Source organism: Engystomops pustulosus, chromosome 6 (assembly GCF_040894005.1).
Source record: "Engystomops pustulosus chromosome 6, aEngPut4.maternal, whole genome shotgun sequence".
Taxonomy (NCBI): Eukaryota; Metazoa; Chordata; class Amphibia; order Anura; family Leptodactylidae; genus Engystomops; species Engystomops pustulosus.
The window spans coordinates 123,927,872-123,950,424 of NC_092416.1; the positions used below are offsets into that span (position 1 = coordinate 123,927,872).

Sequence of the window (22,553 nt, forward strand, 5' to 3'; positions counted from 1 at the left end):
CATCCAATGCTCTTACATACACCGGGAGGAAAATGGTGAACTCCAGCGGACCTGATCGGGGAAGCAACACAGGCAGGAAATCAGTTGACATAACAGATCGGGGATCGCGCAGGACCGGGGAGGTAAATGTGACCCATTATCTCACCCGCTGTGACCATGCACAGAAAATTATTGGACATATTCCAATATTTCCATGTGCTACAGCTCCGGCCGCTTGCTTCTCAATTGGGAGGAGAGGGGTGAGCAGCACCCACTCATCCTCTTTCCTGCGTGCAGCTATATTCACGTCCATGACGTATACATTTGTGTGGAAGGAGCCTAAGAGTATTAGGCCTGTACGGGTTTCACCAAAGGTATTCAAGAATGTTACCAGCACCCAGAGATCAACCCATGGAAACTTATTGTACAAAGTAACAAAATGAAAACACCTCTTTGATGCTTCCAGAGCAAATGTCACTCTTTAGGTTATCCCCCCTTTTGTCCCTGTGGTTCCACACAGAAACTGTAACATGGGCAATGTCATTTAACAATCTGTATCAGTAGGTTTTGCATTCATGTGAAATTCTTTATAAAATACAGTATAAAAGATTTTGATCAGTTTCGGGTACAGTCTAATAAGCATAGCTTGGATTTCTTAATCTAAAGATGCAAGAAAAAGTCAAGGATCAAGATTATTAATGAACGTTTATTCAGAAAACTGTATAAAAAAGGAAGATCTCTAAAGGGGTGAAGACGGGACCCCATATAACCAGGAACATTCACCTTGTGCAAACACTATCCAGGCTAGTGGAGGCACTTTAACTAGTTGCAGGGGTAAAGCCCCTCTGTCGTCTCAGTGCAGGAAATAATATCACAGTGATAGGAAGCCTGCCCACATTAAAAGTATGACCCCTCCCTGTAATAGATCAGCAGCCTAACTATAATAACACAGGGTCAGAGGGTGAAATATACAGACACATACATTCTGATGTGATGCAGGTTAAAATCCCCTCCGTTTGCTTCAGAGCAGTAGATAATAACACAGCATAAGGAAAATCAGCCATCATTGAAAATGTAATTCCCCCAAAGTAATAGTAACTTACTAATAGCCTATATCAAGCTCCTTTAGTCTCAGACGGTGAAGAATGTTGTTTCTAATGACAGAGACATTCAGACGTCATTCTTAATTCATGTGTGTGGGCAAGGGGAAGACAATGATTACTTTTCCAGTGTTTGACATAATTTGTGAATAGTAATAACCATGATATATTTATTTACTCTTGTGAGAGGCCTGCATCTACAATATGTTGCGTTGTGTAGTACACTATCATATATAACTAGGTAAAACTATAGCATGTAGCTATAATATCTATGTATTCATATCATAATTATTATACAGTTCTGCTAGAACCAGCAGAGCCTACAAATAAATATATATATACCGTAGATCAAGCTCATATTTACATACATCTCACATTAGGAATATAGTCTGCTATTGCTGAAATATTTAAGGTGGGTTCCATGTCACATGATGTGTAATCTAACCTTCTAGACTCAATATTGCACATTTAAAGGGAAACTTCATTGAAATTGGTGTTAAAAATTGGTCTTTAGAAATTGGTTAGCCCCTTCTATTTCTGTTGCATATTACAATGCTTGCCTTGCTTACTAGTGATTAATAATGGACACCCCCTCTAATTCTGCAACATGCATTTCCAAGCACCAACATAATTTAAATAGCAACAAAACTATGATTCCCAACCCTTTTGTAATCTAAATAAATCACATTACCGACTCTTAAAGGGAATCTACCACATGGATGCAGTGCTTCTAAACCAAGCTCACTGACATGCTGGAGTGTGCCTCCGGAAACACTATCCATTCTTCCTTCTGCTTTTAATAGCTTAGTTTTTGAGAAAAATGTCTTTTAAAATTATTCAGTATAGCCTCAGGGGCTCCTGTCTACATCATGGGAGCCCCTCCTGGCTCTGTTGTCTGATAATTATTCACCTTAGGAGCTCTCTGGCAGGGGATGGAGGAGGTGGGGAGAAACGCTGAATATGGGTGTCAATAATTATCAGACGACAGAGCCAGAAGGGGCTCTTGTTATGTAGACAGGATGCCCTTTGGCTCATTTGCATCACTTAGAAAAAACTTTATTTAATAAAAACTAAGCTATTAGAAGCAAAAGGATGAATGGATCATGTTTCAAGAGACACGCCCCAGTATTTAATTGTGCTTGGTTTAGAAGCACTGCATATATGTGGTACGTTTCCTTCAATTCTTAAAGGGGCTGTCCACTTTCAGCAAATAATTGATATGGTTTGGTAATGAAAATGTGTACAGTTCCACCTATTGTCTGTAGATGTGGCTTCATGTTATTGCTAGGGAATATTCTAATACAAAATGGCACATTTACTTCTTAAATTGAACCATGATTCCATTCGCAGCACATTTATTAATGGTTCTAGATACTATTTTGTTCTAAGGAGTCTGGAGAATGAATGCCAAGTGGGACAATATTTTGGCCTAACTTTTAGCTGTCCCAAAGTCGAAAAAGTAAGTTGTATCAACTCACTCACTGAAAAATTTGGCACATATTGTGACTTCCTATAAATGAGTTGTGGTGCTATATACACTTAATTCCCATCTAAGCAGGACCTTGGCCCATCTAGCTCCTGTAGAAATAAATGAAGTGCTGACCAAGCATTGATGGCCTATGCAGGCTCCACTTTTGTGTTTATCCTGGGCCAACCTGCCTATTCCAAGATCTCAGCCCCCCATGATCAGATATTTATTGGCCTATCCTGTGGATTGTTCGAACCTGGACAACCTCTTTATCCGCCTGATCATTTCCATTGAGTTTTGCAGCAACTATCAAAATTGACAGTGGTGCAGTCATAGCAGTGCAAAACAATATTTTAGGGAAAAAAAGGAGACGTGGAAGCATCCTAACACATATTATGCTCATTAGTGGGCAGAGGGAATAGAACTAAGAAATTCCCTTCTATCTGTGTCGGTTTCAAGGATACAGCACATATATTAATACTGAGCTGTGTAATGAGACATTTGGGATAAAAGTCTGGGGGAGATGGTTACCCTGCTCAGTGTGTAAATTATTCATAGTAAGCGATCCTAATAAAGCAAGAACCACCAGTGGATATTAAGGAATCCAGACGTCAATCAGTCTTTCTCAGGGTCCTACGTTTCTGCTGGTTTGATGCCATTTTGTGTCCGTTTCCATCCAGATGTATTTCACCTTTTTAGAAGTTCCCAAAGGAAGCTATAAAGGAAAGACAAATACATGAAGAAAATAAATCTCAAACTGTAGGAGTGGCCCTGGCGGTGAACACAACTGTAAGTTACAATAAATATACTTTTAGAAACCTCTACCGGCGCTCTCTCTTTGACACATGATACCATTGCACTGCCTGCATCATTTATGACGAAATAAGGGGTAACTGTAAATATTTATTAAGTGGGTAAAATTGTGGGGGTACAATATAATAACTTATTCAGGGGATATAGTATATACTATAATATAATAAGGGGTCACAGTGTATTTGTTGATATGTGCGAGTGGTATAGAGTGGTCATTTGTGGTGTTAGGGGTATAGATAATATATAGACAGATTTGGTAAGCTCTGTGTAGCGCTGCATAATCTTTGTGTGCTATATAAACAAAGGAATTACTATTATTATTTTTATAGAGAGGGCACAATGAGGTCAGTTTGTGGTATCAGTGTATTTTCAGGAAAGCAGATATTTTCATAATTTTAGCTTCTTTCCAGTGAGGGCCAGCAGTAGGTCCTCCAAGGATAATTCAGCCCTGTTTACTCATTCTCCCTCTTCCTACAGTCCCAAGTAGTAAGTATCAAAATATGACTGAAAGCAGCATCTTTTAAGTTGCTTGGAACTGCAGGAAGATTCTTTGAGTCCTGTCTGGTGTGCTGGGGTGATGGCCCGGGTGCCCACAGAAAGGGCTCTGAGTGCCGCCTCTGGCACCCGTGCCATAGGTTAGCCATCACTGATATACAGGGTATAATAAAAAGGTCAGGACGGTGGAATATGTTGTAAAATACACATTGGATAAAAAAACTAAAAATACACAGGTCAAATATTTTTCAAAAATATATTAAATGATACCAAACTTCATTCGGAACCTGGGGAATCCGAATCCGTAATAAAAAATGTGAGTTCCCATTTAAGATGTTAAAGTTACCCCTTGCCACACCCCGAGTTTGTTATTAGTTTTTTTAACCTTTTTGTTACACCATGTACATTTATGCGCAGGTATTCACTGCTTGTATGTATTTATGTGTGCAATATATTAATTGTTGATATATATTTAGGTGTGCAGTATATTTATAGTAAATATTTATATCTGGGGGATATATTGATATGTACAATATATTCACTGCTAATATAAGATCACATGTTTGGTATATTCACTTTTGGTATACCAAAGTGCTTTGTCCTGGGACTGGGTGTAATCCAAGATCATTACGGGTCATCATAAGTTACGTGGAAAGTAATTTATGACAACAATTGTCTTCATGGATCAACCTTTCCTGTACCTTGACTAAGTAGTTGCAGATTACGGACTTCCTCACGCACTTGCAGTTGTAAAACCTGTTGTAGAACCTCTTGCCGCTGAGACTCATGGATGATCCCCATGCGCTGCAACTTCTCTGCGTTGAGCCTCAGCAGAGCTCGGCCTGAGAAAGGAACATACCGGGGTTGTTAGATTGCTTTGCTTGTATGGTTACTAAATGCATAATAAATTATGTATACTACATTGTAGTAAATGGAGCGTGCTGAATGTAGAAGTAAACAGTACAGTCACTCATTTTCTAACATAATAGACTCTCTAAAAGAGACAGGTGACTTTGTGATTTATAATCTGCAAATTATACTTCGATAGAACTATATACATACACTTACATTTGACTCCCTGTTTCACAAAGAATTAAAAAATATATTGTAATGTGTTATTTTTAGAAATGTTTTTGCCTCAATGTAAAGATTTTAATTCTTCTTCATAGACCAGGATTCCATTTTTGTAGATATCCTGGTTCTCTATAGATCATCCACAGGCTCCGATTCAGTCCTCCATCTAAAGATCCTTATTTTCTCATCCCTATCTACTGTATACAGCATTTCTCTGTATCCTAAATCCAATTTCTCTCCCCTACAGAACATGATTCCTCTCTCTATAGATGTTGTCTGTTTTCTATATATCACTACCCTGATTATTTACTTACATACGGTAAATGTTCTAATTTTCTCCTATTTAGATGCCGATTCTCTCCTTACTATAGATCACCAGTTAGCATTTCTGCAGAGAGGAAATAATCTATTTCCTTTGTTGTTATAGATAACTATACCAAATTCCCTAAAGATATGTATTCTCTGCTCTGCATAGGTCTTGACTCTTTCTTCTTTATAAACTGTATCCCTATTCTTTCTATAGATTGAGATTTATAGGACTATTCCTATCCTCAGTTTAGCTTTGTTACCTCTTTTGCTTATAGCCGCTGATTGTCTTGTTTCTATAGATGCTAATTTTCTCATTTATATAGATCTTGATTATCACCTCTCCATAGATTCCTATAGATGCGGATTATCTCATCCCTATATATCCTAATCCTTTTCCCTATTCAGCATGTAGTTGTCTGGATTCTGAGCTTATCCTTCCTTCATCACTTCACTGTTCCATTTGCGTCTTTCTGCTCCCTCCCCTCTTCCTAATCTCCTTCTCCTGGGGGCAGATTGTGCCCTCTCAGTACTTTATCTGCACTGTACATTAAGACTTTTAGTCCATGCTGCCCCAGGATACAGATCCCACAGTGTGTGCTGGTGCGTGTCTGCTGGAATTTACCAGCAGTCGGCTGAAGGGCTGTGACACAAAGCCCGCTAGGCTGTACTAATATGCTATGCAGCTGACCTTCTGACAAGAATGGGAGTTGTATACCAAGTTCTCGAAGGCGATTCCCTAACAGGAATGCATTATTACAAGATGCTGGGACCTGTAATTTTTTGATGTATGTAGAAAAACAATAACTATGAGTAAGTAATTTAGAGCTACCTGTAATGGCATGGTGAGAGAAGGCCTCGACGTAGGTGAGATAATTGTGTGGACAGTGTTTCTTCAGCCACTTGCACACGTCCTGCTGAGTCCATAGGACGACAGGTTTCGTGAGGCAGCTAAAGGATGGACTAGTGTGATATATACCATATTGATCGCTGGGTCTGACCTGCACAGGGGAAAAAAAGAAATTCCTTATTCCAGGAGTGATGTAGCCTCAAGTTCCTGCCCCAGAAATGGTAATCCCTGACCTCCCAGTGGGCATTAATAACATTCATTCACGCGCTGCACATTTAGACCATACAGTATGTTTGCACCTTAATAACACATCTGTACCTTTATCTACTTCCTCAGTACAGCAATGTCAAGTATTATACATATAGCAGTAGATGTACCGCACTGCGCCTTACTCATTTCACGCATCGCCAAGTCTAAATGATTAGTGAAACACCTCACCATAATAATGAGATAACCCAATTAACCTCATTGTCCAAGGAGGTCACACATGAGCTGCCCATCAGAGCCCCCGCTACTCCTGAATGCAGTGTGCACTCATTTTGGTGTCGCGCAGGAAAACTTTCAAAAGGATTATACAGTACAGTCATAATGACGCGGATATGCAAAGTGACATCAGGGTCATGTTTGCATAGTACAGGCGGTTCCCGGGTTACATACAAGATAGGTTCCTTAGGTTTGTTCTTAAGTTGAATTTGTATGCAAGTCAGAACTGTATATTTCATCATTGTAACTACAGACAAAACTTTTTTTATCCCAGTGACTACTGGATTTTCAAAATTTTTTGAGGTAATGGGAACAAGGATTATCAATAAAACATCACACACACATTATAGCTGATCATTGCAGCCGTGGAATAAAGTAAGATCCAGAGAGCTTCACCAGAGGTCACATTGGGCAGAGAGGTTCGTCTGTAGCTAGGGGTCGTCTGTAAGTAGAGGACCGCCTGCATTGGATATTGGGACTCCACACATTCCACCATCAGGGCTCTGATGCATGATTGTTTGTCTCTGAAACAGGAGCATAACTAGGAGAGGCTGGACCCCAAAGACATCTTCTAAATGAGGCCCCTCTAAAAAATATATATATATATATTTGTACGCACACACATACAGTTTTACACTCATACACACTTTTATACATGAGCTCATACATTTATACATTCATATATAAACATCATATACACACATCAGATACACACATATAGTACATATACATCATATTATTACATATACAGTACATATATGCAGTATAAACTCATACCTACAGAATCTGCATAATAAACACAAACACATACAGCATACACACAGATCACATTTACACACAGATATACAGAATATACACACATACATACAGTACCATATACTGACATACAGCAAATATACTCACGCATATCGTATACACACACTCAGGCCAGTAACATTTAATCACATCAGGGAAAAAAGACGCAGAGATAACAGATTCCCAGTCCTGCCGTTCTGCTGTCCTCTCCCCCCTGACGCTTTTTATCTAAACTGCTGGGTGTGTACTGTGGAAGATTTGCACTGTTTTATTGATATTATAATGAACAATATGCAACATAACGGTGCACATCCTCCATTCATAGTATGGGAGGTTTGGAGGACAGGCCCCTGCAGGCCCAGTAGCTGCTGCTATGGCTGCTACCCCTGTAGTTACCCCGCCCCCCCATCCTGCTTTTAAAGTCTCCTGATGTACCCACAAAATAACTTATGTGGGAAAAACGTGTTGAGCCCTTAAATCTAACATTAAACCAGGGACACTTGCTCATAGATCCAGGCACTGTGACTGTGGTAATCTTCTCATATTTGTTATCTTCCTTAAAATTATGCTAATGACCAAGAAGGGCTCAGGGGGTGTTACCATAGACCATCCATGCTGTAGCTTCACAGGTTGTTACACTGTGCAGAAACACTTAACCCTGTGTGTGCTGAAACTTCCTCTGCTGCCATGATATTAAATACTACAGCGGAAATGTGGATGTGGGTTTCTCTGTAAATCGCTGCAGGTTACCATCAGCTGAATTGCGCCCTGTGAGACCATGATCTATCAAGGCATTTCATGAGATGTAGAGAAACGGTGATCTTTTCATGTCCAACAGCAAAGCCCTCTCTGTACTGACACAAAGGCAGCAGAACTATATGTGGAAGTGCGGTCTACCAGAAGCCAAAAGTGCCGCTCTGGATCTGAGTACTATTCATGATGTAGCTAAATACAACATTAGTAAAGCAAAATGAAAGTAAATTGTTACCTGTGACACTTCTGTGCCAGGCTGTTTAAGAAGTTTGATGGTTCTGCTTCCAGTCGATCTTTGACCCCGGCCATCGTGCCACGTAAGACTATTACCGATCTCACGCCGAAAACGGTGGTTTAAGTTCTCAGCAGATACTGTGTGTTCGAGTAGGCTTTGACAAAACCGGAAGTGAGCGGCAGCTGTCAAATCAGAACATATGGTTAAAAGACAGGTTACTATTACTAATCTGTGTGTTTCTCAGGAAGCATCGTAAGGACATAACATACTCAATATTATAACTCAGCGTACCCCTGTGCTGCTGGTAATACCGAATACTGCAGAAGTGACTTGTGCTTAGTTATGCTCCCCATCTCCATTATCCACCCCTGATAACAATGCAGGGGCAGAGAAGGGATTTATCTTACAAGGATATGGACTCACCACCTGTCCACATTCTTTTTACCAATACATCCCCCACTAAACTCCACAATAAGAGTTATGGTACTGTAACTCTGTCAATATGCCACATTATCCTCTTGACAAACTAAAGCACACCCAGACATTCCACCAGAGATTTTACCACCCAATATCTTAAACCCAACCAACCTCCCCACCATTGGCTGTAGCTGATGTGTAAGGACAGCATGAGCAGGATCTCTGTAGAAGATTTAGCCATGGCTGTTGTGGCGTCTCATCTCAAGGATGCATCAAGCTGTGAGGTGGATAAAGGTTGGGGGCCACAGGCCTTGTGTTGAACATGTTCCCAGTGTTGTTGACATAGGAATTTTATATTTTCATGGTCACCCATTTACTAAAGTGAAACAGGGGAATCCATCAGTAGGAGCACCAGTCTATGTATCTAAAGGTTGAAGCCCTCTGGTATGGGGGACAAGGTCACTGAGAAGTAGTGGATCACCTGACCCATCATATGCAGATGTATGGTGAATCGGGAAGAAGACTGATTATAGGGAAGTGTACAGCGCCAGAGAACAAAGCTGCTATTCTCCATACTTTTATTTTCACAGCAACGCCTCTGGCATGAAATCGAGTTACAGAGGAGGAGGGGAGAGTGTGAATGAAGAGGAAATCCAATTAGCATATTCATGTGAAACATGGGCATGACAGAAAACATGGGCAAAAAAAAGGAAGCCAAAAAGAAGGAACCAGCTGACATTATAGGGGATGATTTAATTCTCTGGTCAAAAGTAAGTGACCCTCTTCTCATGTTTGCATTCGATCATTCAGTCACAGCAATGGCTAATAGGGAACTGTACAGCAAAGCAGTCTCCAGAGATAAACACTTGTCCCACTGAGGGGCTTGGTGAAATAGTGACCGGGCCACTACTAGGAATTTCAGGGCCCCAGACTGGCAAGTCTAGTGGGACCCCCTACCCTGTGAACATTAGTTTCCTATCTTATATATGCAATGGGGTATAGTAGTATAACATTACAACTATCACTGACTGGAGCCAATGGTTTATTGTTATTTTTATTAATGATCTAATATTTACTACATTAAAACACTAATATAACAAATATGCACATTGTTACACAGAAACTGTAACATAACTAAACATATTAAATGAGGACTATACCAAACTACAACTGCACATATATAGCAGAGGAACCAAGCTACTATATAGATACAGTTTCAGAACCATGATGACTGCAAATAAACAGCACTGGTACCAAGCTTACTGTAGAAATATGTCACCAGAACCAAATTTATAGCATCTGCACCAAGCTTACTACAGAGACATGGTATCAGAACAAAGATTATTACAACGTTATGTTACTAGAAACATGCCAGACCCAAGCCTAATATATAAAATGATAAATATGGTCTTTCTTTAGACTGTCCTCATGCAACTCCCCTTCATACGAGAAGATAACAGTACAGAGGAGATGCAGCAGAATTGTGAGCTCATGGGTAATACCAGAACTTACGCTAAATCTGGTGAATAACGTTGTATTTGACTTAAAGGCGTATTCTCGTCTGGGTATTCACATTCAGATTCAACAATCTTCCATATATAAACATTTCTTCAATTAGATGTTATTAAAAAAAAATGTTCCTGGGTGAAGATAATTTCTCATAAATGTAGTAATATGGTCCCTTAGAAACAAGACTGTGTCCCTGGATACGGCCACCTCTGCTGGAGGATTGCACAAGGAAACAAAAAGTTTCTGAATATAAAATGTCCGTGGAATTACTCCATGTCCCGCAGTCGTCCTGTGGTAATGATTGCTGAAGCCAGGTGGTCAGGCAGGACTCAATAGCCCATGTCTGACCACCGGTGCCAAAATGTGAGGTGGTCATATCCGAGGAAGACATCTCGTTTCTGAGGGCGCGTTCACACGTTGAGTTTTGGACGCGTTTTCATTGCGTTTGAAATGCATTACAACAGCTGATGAGAGGTAATTTGCCTAATTACATTACCGTTTACGTTTGTAAACGCAATATTAACACATGCGTTAACATCGCGTTTACAATGCATTTTGTTAACGGAAATGAACAGTTATATAACAGTATATATTCAGTAGTAGACAATCGAGAAGCAGCACTCCAAAAAATTCCATAAAGAAAAAAGTTTATTCCACCATAGTAGTGCGACGTTTCGCCAATTCAATCACGGCATTATCAAGCATTATCAAGCTTGATAATGCCGTGATTGAATTGGCGAAACGTCGCACTACTATGGTGGAATAAACTTTTTTCTTTATGGAATTTTTTGGAGTGCTGCTTCTCGATTGTCTACTACTACATATTGGGGTCTAAGTCGGACCTCTTAAGAAGACCTGCACCCGACATTGTTTTTACACACGGTGCCGCTCCACACACGCTTTTTGGACTACAGTATATATTCATATACTGCCATTAGGGGTATTGCCACTATCCTTCATTGTCCCTCTACATGCCTATACACTTAAACAACAGGATGGCTATATACTACATGGGGGCAGGATGGCTGTATACTACATGGGGTGCTGGCTGGCTATATACTACGGATGAGGGGGGGGGCCGGCTGGCTATATATTGGGGGGGGGGGGCAGGGGACTGGCTGGCTATATACTATGGGGGTGGCTGGATATATATTGGCTGGCTATATACGGTACTGAGGGTATGCAGGGGGCACTTACCTGTTATTTAGGGGACATTATATAAAGTAAATGGGACATTCATCAAGGATTCTATGCCAGGAAACTGGCGTAGAAGCCCTGGAATAATTGCAATGTCTTGAGAACCACCAAGAATTGTGATTATTATGCCCTTTATGCCAGCCTATACCAAGGGGCCTAAACCAGTGATGGCGAACCTTTTAGAGGCAGAGTGCCCAAAATGCAACCCAAACCCTTCTGACCTGAAGCGAAGTGCCAACACAAAAATTGAACTAGAATAACAAGGTTTTAATTGAGAAAACATAGCTCAAACGTTAAAATCTTTTGTATTACAATAAAAACACTATCAACAGAGCTCAAAGGTTTGCATTTTCTGTGCTTTTGAACAATTAAAATGGAACCTGTCATAAGTTTTGATCACGTATAAAAGTGGTTGAGATCCGAACTTGGTTGCAATTGGTTCTGCTCAGACATTTCTGATAAATCTCCCCCAGTTAGACGTAACTCCAAAACATACTGGTAGGATGATTAGATTGTGAGCCCCATTGAGACCAATTTGACAAGTTTTGTGCATCGCTGTGTAATCTGTGTGCGCCATATAAATAAAGAATTATTATTATATTACACACGTAGCTTGTTTCAAATCGCATCCGTTTCAGGCAAAACGCAAGTGTGAACAGGCCAAGCTCAACGCAAGTCAACCACATTATGTAAACTAAGACTACATGTGGAGACTGCTAGTTTAGTGGTTTAAATGATCCCCCCAGAAATATTACTTACATATGTGTAACTTTGTGGGGAACTTTGTAGTTAACCCTTTCAGGACCTGGCCCTTTTTTGTTTTTTCATTTTCATTTTTTACTCCCCATGATCAAAAATCCATAACTTTTTTATTTTTCCATGTACAGAGCTGTGTGACGGCTTATTTTCTGCGTAACAAATTGCACTTCATAGAGATGGTATTGAATATTCCATGCCGTGTACTAGGAAGCGGGAAAAAAATTCCAAATGCAGTGAAATTGGTAAAAAAACGCATTTGTGCCGCCTTCTTGTGGGCTTGGATCTTACGGATTTCACTGTGCGCCCCAAATGACATGTCTACTTTATTCTTTGGGTCGGTACGATTACGGGGATACCAAATTTGTATAGGTTTTATAATGTTTTCATACATTTAAAAAAATTAAAACCTCCTGTACAAAAATTTTTTGGGGGATTTTGCCATCTTCTGGCGCTAAAAACTTTTTTATACTTTGGTGTACTGAGCTGTGGGTGGTGTCGTTTTTTTGCGGATTTTGATGACGTTTACAATGTTATCAATTTTAGGACTGTACGACCTTGTGATCACTTTTTATAGAATTTTTTAATTTTTTTAAATGACAAAAAAAGTGCCATTTTCAAATTTGGGCGCGATTTTCCGTTACGGGATTAAACGCAGTAAAAAACCGTTATCATATTTTGATAGATCGGGCATTTTCGGACGCGGCGATACCTAATGTGTTTATGATTTTTACTGTTTATTTATATTTATATCAGTTCTAGGGAAAGGGGGGTGATTTGAGTTTTTAGGGTTTTTTATTATAAATTTTTTTTTTTTAACTTTTTTTTATTTTTATTTTTAGTACTTTTCAGACTCCCTAGGGTACTTTAACCCTAGGGGGTCTGCACGATCCTATCATATACTGCCATACTACAGTATGGCAGTATATGGGGATTTTACTCCTCATACATTACAATGTGCTGATAGCACATTGTAATGCATGGGTTAACCAGAAGTAGCCTCGGGTCTTCGCGAGACCCGAGGTTACCATGGCGACGGATCGCCGCTCCCCGATGATGTCACGGGGAGCGGCGATTCTCGAAAAGATGGCGGCGCCCACGCGCCGCCATGCTTTTGAAGCCGCCGGCAGCATTGCCGGCGGCGATCGAGGTGAAAACACCCGCGATCGGTGCTAGCACCGATCGCGGGTGTTACCGGTAAGCCTTTGCTGCAATATGCAGCAAAGACTTACCGGCTATGGAGAGGGCTCAGCGCGTGAGCCCTCTCCATGCACCCGCGGCCGACCCGTGACGTGCTATTACGTCACGGGTCGTGAAAGGGTTAACACTGACAGTACACTGCTGCTGTCACCTGCTCGTGTAAAGTTGTGCACTGTTCAGGGGAAAGAATGGGGGTGGGGGGGGGGGGGCAGAGCTCATAGTAAACCTGCATCTGATTGGCTGAGGCTGTGCTGTCAGCCAACCAGCATTATACATCATGCCAACTAAACTAAAATATATAAAATATTTATTAATCTGCCCTGACACTAATAGGGGTCCGCTGACCCCCATCCTATGTTGTGGGAGCAGCTTTAAAATTGCCTCCTCCCAACCACTTGCATCTACCATGCATGGGTTCTATGCAGGGGTGTACCAAGCCTGTCTGCTGCCTGAGGCGAGCCATAGAGAGACGCGCCCCCCCCCCATATACGTAATATATCAGGTAGTGTCAGGACCAGATCCATCATATTGGTTTGGTGTGAAAATAAAGCAATGCAAAATGCATATAATGTACCGCCATGTAGTATAAAATGCACACAGCGTACCGCCATGTAGTATAAAATGCACACAGAATGCCGCCATGTAGTATAAAATGCACACAGCTTGTCGCCATGTAGTATAAAATGCATACAGCTTGTCGCCGTGTAGTATAAAATGCATACAGCTTGTCGCCGTGTAGTATAAAATGCATACAGCGTGTCGCCATGTAGTATAAAATGCATACAGCGTGTCGCCATGTAGTATAAAATGCATACAGCGTGTCGCCATGTAGTATAAAATGCATACAGCTTGTCGCCATGTAGTATAAAATGCATACAGCTTGTCGCCATGTAGTATAAAATGCATACAGCTTGTCGCCATGTAGTATAAAATGCATACAGCGTGTCGCCATGTAGTATAAAATGCATACAGCGTGTCGCCATGTAGTATAAAATGCATACAGCGTGTCGCCATGTAGTATAAAATGCATACAGCTTATCGCCATGTAGTATAAAATACATACAGAATATATATTACACATATAAACACATCACATACATATACACCCACTTACGTGTGGCACCAGCTTTGCTTGTTTTTCTTACAGTGTACCACACGTACTGCTAGCACTGCGTTTGTAAAACCAGTGAAACGCAAACAATTTGTTACTGATCGCATGCGCTTCACTGGAAACTCATATTCCAATAGGCCCAGGCACACCCCCGTGCGCTAGGACTGCATTATGTAAATGCAGCGCCAGCAGTGCGTATGACCACAACCAACGATGTGCACCACAGTATTACACCAATAAATTCAAGTGCTAAAAACAACACATAGCACCAAAAATAATAATTGCCCCACACTATCTTTTTGAAGTCATTGAAGCCATTCACCCTTTTTCCCCAATTCAACAAAGTGCCTAAAAATGATCTAAAATCCTAAATAAATGTGGCAAAGGAATTTTAGACTGCGACTAGATAGAATTGTGTTGCATGCTGTATCATAAAGGCACACCTAAAAAATGATGGTGTACACTTCCCGAGTAGTGCAGTGTGCACCAGATAATTGAAGAAAGTGTACCAATATTCAATAATTTGGGACATTCGTGAAGCAAACTGCACTTCACTTCTGAAATCTGGCCCGATATATGTCTGGCTGAAAAAATACTATGGGGGACACTGATCAAGGCTTGTACAATGCTAAGCACTGGGTTCTGGTTACTCGCCCCCATTATGTTTGCATTGCGTTTGTAAATGAGGCAGGTGACACACATGGGGGCATATTTATCATAGGCCGGAGCTCCGACCTCTTGATGTATCCGGGCAGGCTGCTGTGCAGCGTTTATTGTACGTATCCAGCGACTTTTATGTCACCGGCAACAGCAAGTGCGCCGGTGCTGGTATAACAACGCCACGCCGGCCATGTTACCCCCACACGCTCATTCACGCCCCATTGGCGTAAAGGTGGCGGAGAGGGCAAAATAGTCGCAAATACTAGCAATAAGCCAGCATTTGCAATTATTTCAGGGCCTCCTGATAAATATGCCCATGGTGTTTATGTTGCTTTTTGAACACATTGAAAACACATGCGTTTTCTTATTGTTTGGTTGTGTTTTCAGGTGCGTTACGCGTACCGCTAGTGATGCGTTTATGAGGGCAGGTCGAGGCCCGTTCGCATATGCGCAAGATAATCAGTAGCCAGAACCCAGTGTTTTGCATTAAAACATTGTAAGATATCGGGTTCTTTTGACTGATCACTTGCATTTCCATAGAAACGTGAATGCGCTTGAGCCGAGGTCCGCCCCCATAGGCTAATCATGCGTATGCTAACGCAGCGCTAGCGGTACGTGTGACCACATAGTGAAATCAATGGCAGAAATGTATTCTTTATCCAATGATTTTTAAATGGAAAACTGCAAAATGGAGGCAAAAAATGTAGATGGAAATTTAAATGTAGTTTTCAAAGCCAAAAGCAGGTATGGATTATAATGGGTAAGAACATATAACTGAGTGGTGCTACTAGGCCTCTTCTTTTTCACTCCACTCCTAGTATGGAAATCAAAAACTGTATTTGAAAAACTGAAAGTTTTAACACACCCTAAGGGTGAAGACACACATGGCGTTTTTGGGCCGTTTTTACTAAGTGCGTTTTCAAATCGTTAAAAACGCATGCGTTAAAAAACGCATCCGTTTTTAAAAAACGCATGCGTTTTTGTCTGTTTTTCCGAAATTGCGCAATGAAAAACGGACAAAAACGCATGCGTTTTTAAAAAACGGATGCGTTTTTTAACGCATGCGTTTTTAACGATCTGAAAACGCACTTAGTAAAAACGGCCCAAAAACGCCATGTGTGTCTTCACCTAAGGGTGAAGACACACATGGCGTTTTTTGGCCGTTTTTGGGCCGTTTTTAGTTAGTGCGTTTTCACATCGTTAAAAACGCATGCGTTAAAAAACGCATGCGTTTTTTGAAAACGCATGCGTTTTTGACAGGTTTGAGCAATTATCTTAATTCAAACTTAATTCAAACTAAGGGTGAAGAAACACGTGGCATTTTTAGGCCGTTTTTGGGCCGTTTTTAGTTAGGGTGAAGACACACATGGCGTTTTTGGGCCGTTTTTGGGCCGTTTTTACTAAGTGCGTTTTCAAATCGTTAAAAACGCATGCGTTAAAAAACGCATCCGTTTTTAAAAAACGCATGCGTTTTTGTCTGTTTTTCCGAAATTGCGCAATGAAAAACGGACAAAAACGCATGCGTTTTTAAAAAACGGATGCGTTTTTTAACGCATGCGTTTTTAACGATCTGAAAACGCACTTAGTAAAAACGGCCCAAAAACGCCATGTGTGTCTTCACCTAAGGGTGAAGACACACATGGCGTTTTTTGGCCGTTTTTGGGCCGTTTTTAGTTAGTGCGTTTTCACATCGTTAAAAACGCATGCGTTAAAAAACGCATGCGTTTTTTTGAAAACGCATGCGTTTTTGAAAAACGCATGCGTTTTTTGAAAACGCATGCGTTTTTGACAGGTTTGAGCAATTATCTTAATTCAAACTTAATTCAAACTAAGGGTGAAGAAACACGTGGCATTTTTAGGCCGTTTTTGGGCCGTTTTTAGTTAGGGTGAAGACACACATGGCGTTTTTGGGCCGTTTTTGGGCCGTTTTTACTAAGTGCGTTTTCAGATCGTTAAAAACGCATGCGTTAAAAAACGCATCCGTTTTTTAAAAACGCATGCGTTTTTGTCCGTTTTTCGTTGCGCAATTTCGGAAAAACGGACAAAAACGCATGCGTTTTCAAAAACGCATGCGTTTTTTAACGCATGCGTTTTTAACGATCTGAAAACGCACTAAGTAAAAACGGCCCAAAAACGGCCCAAAAACGCCATGTGTGTCTTCACCCTTAGCGCGTTTTCACATCGTTAAAAACGCATGCGTTAAAAAACGTATCCGTTTTTTAAAAACGCATGTGTTTTTGAAAACGCATGCATTTTTGTCCATTTTTAATTGCGCAAATTTGGAAAACCGGCCAAAAACGCATGCATTTAAAAAAAACTGATGCGTTTTTAACGATCTGAAAAACGAAAAACGGCCCAAAAACGGCCTAAAAACGCCACGTGTGTCTTCACCCTAACACTACAAATTATACTAAACATTTGTACCTATACCTTCCTCCATATACAAACTGCTTCATAAAACCATGTATACTATATATAGCTATGTTTCCTACCGTACACAGCCCTAAATAACTACACCATTACATTGGGACATCAGATTATACAAGGCCCTACATACATGTACTATTCATGTTTATCCCATATACAACTGTCCATCATATTATTTTTTGCTCTATACACATATCCCATGTATACATGTACATCATAATATACTGATCACCGCTCTATACACATACCCCATGTACACCTGTACATCATAATATACTGATCACTGCTCTATACACATACCCCATGTACATCTGTACATCATAATATACTGATCACTGCTCTATACACATACCCCACGTACACCTGTACATCATAATATACTGATCACTGCTCTATACACATACACCATGTATACCTGTACATCATAATATACTGATCACTGCTCTATACACATACCCCATGTACATCTGTACATCATAATATACTGATCACTGCTCCACATACATACCACATGTATACCTGTACATCATAATATACTGATCACCGCTCTATACACATACCCCATGTACACCTGTACATCATAATATACTGATCACCGCTCTATACACATACCCCATGTATACCTGTATATCATAATATACTGATCACCGCTCTATACACATACCCCATGTACATCTGTACATCATAATATACTGATCACTGCTCTACACACATACCACATGTACATCTGTACATCATAACATACTGATCACTGCTCTATACACATACCCCATGTACACCTGTACATCATAATATACTGATCACCGCTCTATACACATACCCCATGTACACCTGTACATCATAATATACTGATCACTGCTCTATACACATACACCATGTACACCTGTACATCATAATATACTGATCACTGCTCTATACACATACACCATGTACACCTGTACATCATAATATACTGATCACTGCTGTATACACATACCCCATGTACACCTGTACATCATAATATACTGATCACTGCTCTATACACATACCACATGTATACCTGTACATCATAATATACTGATCACTGCTCTATACACATATCCCATGTCCACCTGTACATCATAATATACTGATCACTGCTCTACACACATACCACATGTATACCTGTACATCATAATATACTGATCACTGCTCTACACACATACCCCATGTACACCTGTACATCATAATATACTGATCACTACTGTATACACATACCACATGTATACCTGTACATCATAATATACTGATCACTGCTCTATACACATACCCCATGTACACCTGTACATCATAATATACTGATCACTGCTCTATACACATACCCCATGTACACCTGTACATCATAATATACAGATGTATCTGTACACATGTATCATCACATTATACCACTGCCTTGTACATATGCTATCCTATATGTATACCATCCTATACTATAAGTATATATCCCATGCACACATATATATATCCGCTGTCTGTGATCAGTAATATCTCATGTATTATCCTATAACACGCCATGCATGTACTATGATTTCTTCCATACAACACATGACATCTTGTGGTCCCAGCAGTCAGGGTCACACTCACCGTCCATACCGCCCCTCTCCGGGCTGTAGTCCCCTCTCCCTGCAGTCTCCCTCTCACCGATCCGAGCTCGAAGGTCAGTGAACATCGGTCGTCCGGGTCATAGACAGCCGGGTGCTGGGGCTGCCTCCCTCCTCCAGCAGCAGACACAGCACCCAGGGAGGAGGAGGGAGTGACAATGGGTGGAGGGTGTACACCGCCGGGTCACTAGTAACCAGCCAGCTGCTGATTATCCTACACAGATGTCCTGAGCTCATGAGATGTTCTGCAGCTTACGGAGATGGCAGGTCTTTACCAGATGCTCTGCAGCCCACACTGTTGTTCTGTCCACATGTGACGCTCTGCAGCTTACACTGATGGTCTATTCACGTGAGATGCTCTGCAGCTTACACTGATGTCCTTTCCACATGAGATGCTCTGCAGCTTACACTGATGTCCTATCCACATGAGATGCTCGGCAGCTTACACTGATGTCCTATCCACATGAGATGCTCTGCAGCTTACACTGATGTCCTATACACATGAGATGCTCTGCAGCTTACACTGATGTCCTGTCCACATGAGATGCTCTGCAGCTTACATTGATATCCTATCCACATAAGATGCTCTGCAGCTTACACTGATGACCTATCCACATGAAATGCTCTGCAGCTAACACTGATGCCCTATCCACACGAGATGCTCTGCAGCTTACACTGATGTCCTATCCACATGAGATGCTCTGCAGACTACACTGATGTCCTTTCCACATGCGATGCTCTGCAGCTTACGCTGATGCCCTTTTCACATGAGATGCTCTGCAGTTTACACTGATGTCCTATCCACACGAGATGCTCTGCAGCTTCCACTGATGTCCTAACCACATGAGATGCTCTGCAGACTACACTGATGTCCTTTCCACATGCGATGCTCTGCAGCTTACACTGATGCCCTTTTCACATGAGATGCTCTGCAGCTTACACTGATGTCCTATCCACATGAGATGCTCTGCAGCTTACACTGATGTCCTATCCGCATGAGATGCTCTGCAGCTTACACTGATGTCTTAGCCACATCTGACACTCTGCAGCTTACACTGATGCCTATCCACATGAGATGCTCTGCAGCTTACACTGATGTCCTATCCACATGAGATGCTCTGCAGCTTACACTGATATCCTATCCACATGAGATGCTCTGCAGCTTACACTGATATCCTATCCACATGCGATGCTCTGCAGCTTACACTGATGCCCTTTTCACATGAGATGCTCTGCAGCTTACACTGATGTCCTTTCCACGTGAAATGCTCTGCAGCTTACACTGATGTCCTATCCACATGAGATGCTCTGCAGCTTACACTGATGTCCTATCCACATGAGATGCTCTGCAGACTACACTGATGTCCTATCCACATGTGACACTGCAGCTTACACTGATGTCCTATCCACATGAGATGCTCTGCAGCTTACACTGATGTCCTATCCACATGAGATGCTCTGCAGACTACACTGATGTCCTATCCACATGTGACACTGCAGCTTACACTGATGTCCTGTCCACATGAGATGCTCTGCAGACTACACTGATGTCCTATCCACATGTGACACTGCAGCTTACACTGATGTCCTGTCCACATGAGATGCTCTGCAGCTCACAGATGTACCATGCCCTTCTAGATACAGTTTGCCTTGTTGTCCTGCATCATGAGATGCTCTGCTGATTACTTGGATATTCTGCCCTCATCAGGTGTCCTGTGCTGAGGAGATGCCTCTTACAGACGTCTTATGTTCCTGAAATGCTTTGCTGTTCCCATAGGCATGAACTGCTTATCTAGGTGCAATGCTCTGTTGTCAGATCCTCAGGATCACTCTGGTGTCACATACTTTGTTGTTTCATGATCTGTCAGGACATGTTTTGTGTGGGGGACACCTTCATCCTATAGACATGTTGTGTCTCCACACCTGTGGTTGTCTGTGTCTAATGATAGCCAGGAGTCTCTTAAAGACTTTAGCTGTCCTGTCTCTTTATGTGTTAGACTGTGGATGACATGAGCTGTCTCTCTCAGTGACATGTAGTCTCTAGATAACCAGCTGTCTCGCTTGAAGTTTTGCTATTGGTGGCACATGGCTGCTGTTGGTGGGATTTGCTGTCCATCCTCTGCTCCTCTTCTGGCGAGATCGGCGCTAGGAATTTCAGTGCCCCTGACTGGCCAAACCATGTCAGACTATGAAAGGCCCTGCGCTGTTAAGAGATTGTGGCCTCCTCACCTTCTAGAGTTTTTAGATGTTCTGATGTGCAACACCCTCGCCGATGCAATGGCGAGGTAGGGTTTGCGAATACGTCCCACCTGCATGTAATCCCATTACACAACATGGTTCTGATAGGACATAGGGATATTGCAGTGGTGAATCCTGCCTGGCAAGGCAGAGGTTAAGTATTTTGTATGATGCAAGATGCTGTTGTCCAATGATATGTGTTACATCCTGTGCTCTGTAAGCTGAGATGTGATTGGAGGAGCAGCCACCACCTGACCAAAGGGAGGTAATAAAACCCCCTGGCCAGGAATGTTCTGGAGATCTTCTTACATGATTATTCTAGTGTGGAATCCTAGGAGAATCAGTGAGTGAGTGAGTAATCTCTGTCTAGCCCATACCAGAGCAGGAAGAGCCTAGCCCCTGCCTTTGAAGAGTGGAGTAATAGATTAGAGTTAGTGTAGTGAGGAAAAGGGGTATCATCTTACCTTTAAAGGTGATACCTGAAGCCCTACAGGACAAGCTGAAGCTTCCTACCAGGACACAGCTGCCTCCCAGCCTGCACCCTACATCCAGGCTGGTGAACTATCTCCTGAGGCTCCCTCCAACTCACATCTCAGCACTCCATCTACTTGTTAAAGGCACGTTGCTGCGGTTCCTGCGGTTCAAATAAAGAACTGTAAGTTGTTTTCTTCAACTTCTGTCTCCGTCTGGTCCCTGCTAATACGGCTGCCTTCATCACCGGCACCCTGTCCATCACCCAGAGACTCACACTCGGGACATTAAGGGTTTGCCCCAGGGAGATTCGCTATAGCAGCCTCTCCCTCATCTTTTCTTGCCAACACCACCCTGCTGGAGACCTGCCAGGCTGTAGGACAGCCCTCCTGTTCCCCCGTACCAAGCACCGTGACAATAGCGTGCTTAGGCCGCAACCGCCAGCCACTCCGGTACCGCGGGCCCCGGCTGTATCCAGGCCTCACCGCGAAGGGCTAGGCCCCGGTGGGGGATGTTGCAAGTGGCGTCACGAACAGGATTGATACTTCTGTGCCTTATTACGGCATTAAAGACTTTCCTTTATTGAAAAGACTGTGT

General features: G+C 41.8%; 1 protein-coding gene across 1 annotated transcript; it reads right to left on the bottom strand.

Moving 5' to 3' along the window:
• Positions 1–665: 665 nt before the first annotated feature.
• Positions 666–19,674, bottom strand: SAMD10 (sterile alpha motif domain containing 10). The gene is made up of 5 exons (XM_072110879.1): positions 19,231–19,674; positions 8,352–8,533; positions 6,068–6,236; positions 4,557–4,697; positions 666–3,262 (listed from the first exon to the last, which is right to left on the bottom strand). Exons 1-5 carry the CDS (start codon positions 19,313–19,315, stop codon positions 3,243–3,245), a joined length of 597 nt encoding a protein of 198 aa, XP_071966980.1. The 5' UTR covers positions 19,316–19,674; the 3' UTR covers positions 666–3,242.
• Positions 19,675–22,553: the final 2,879 nt, after the last annotated feature.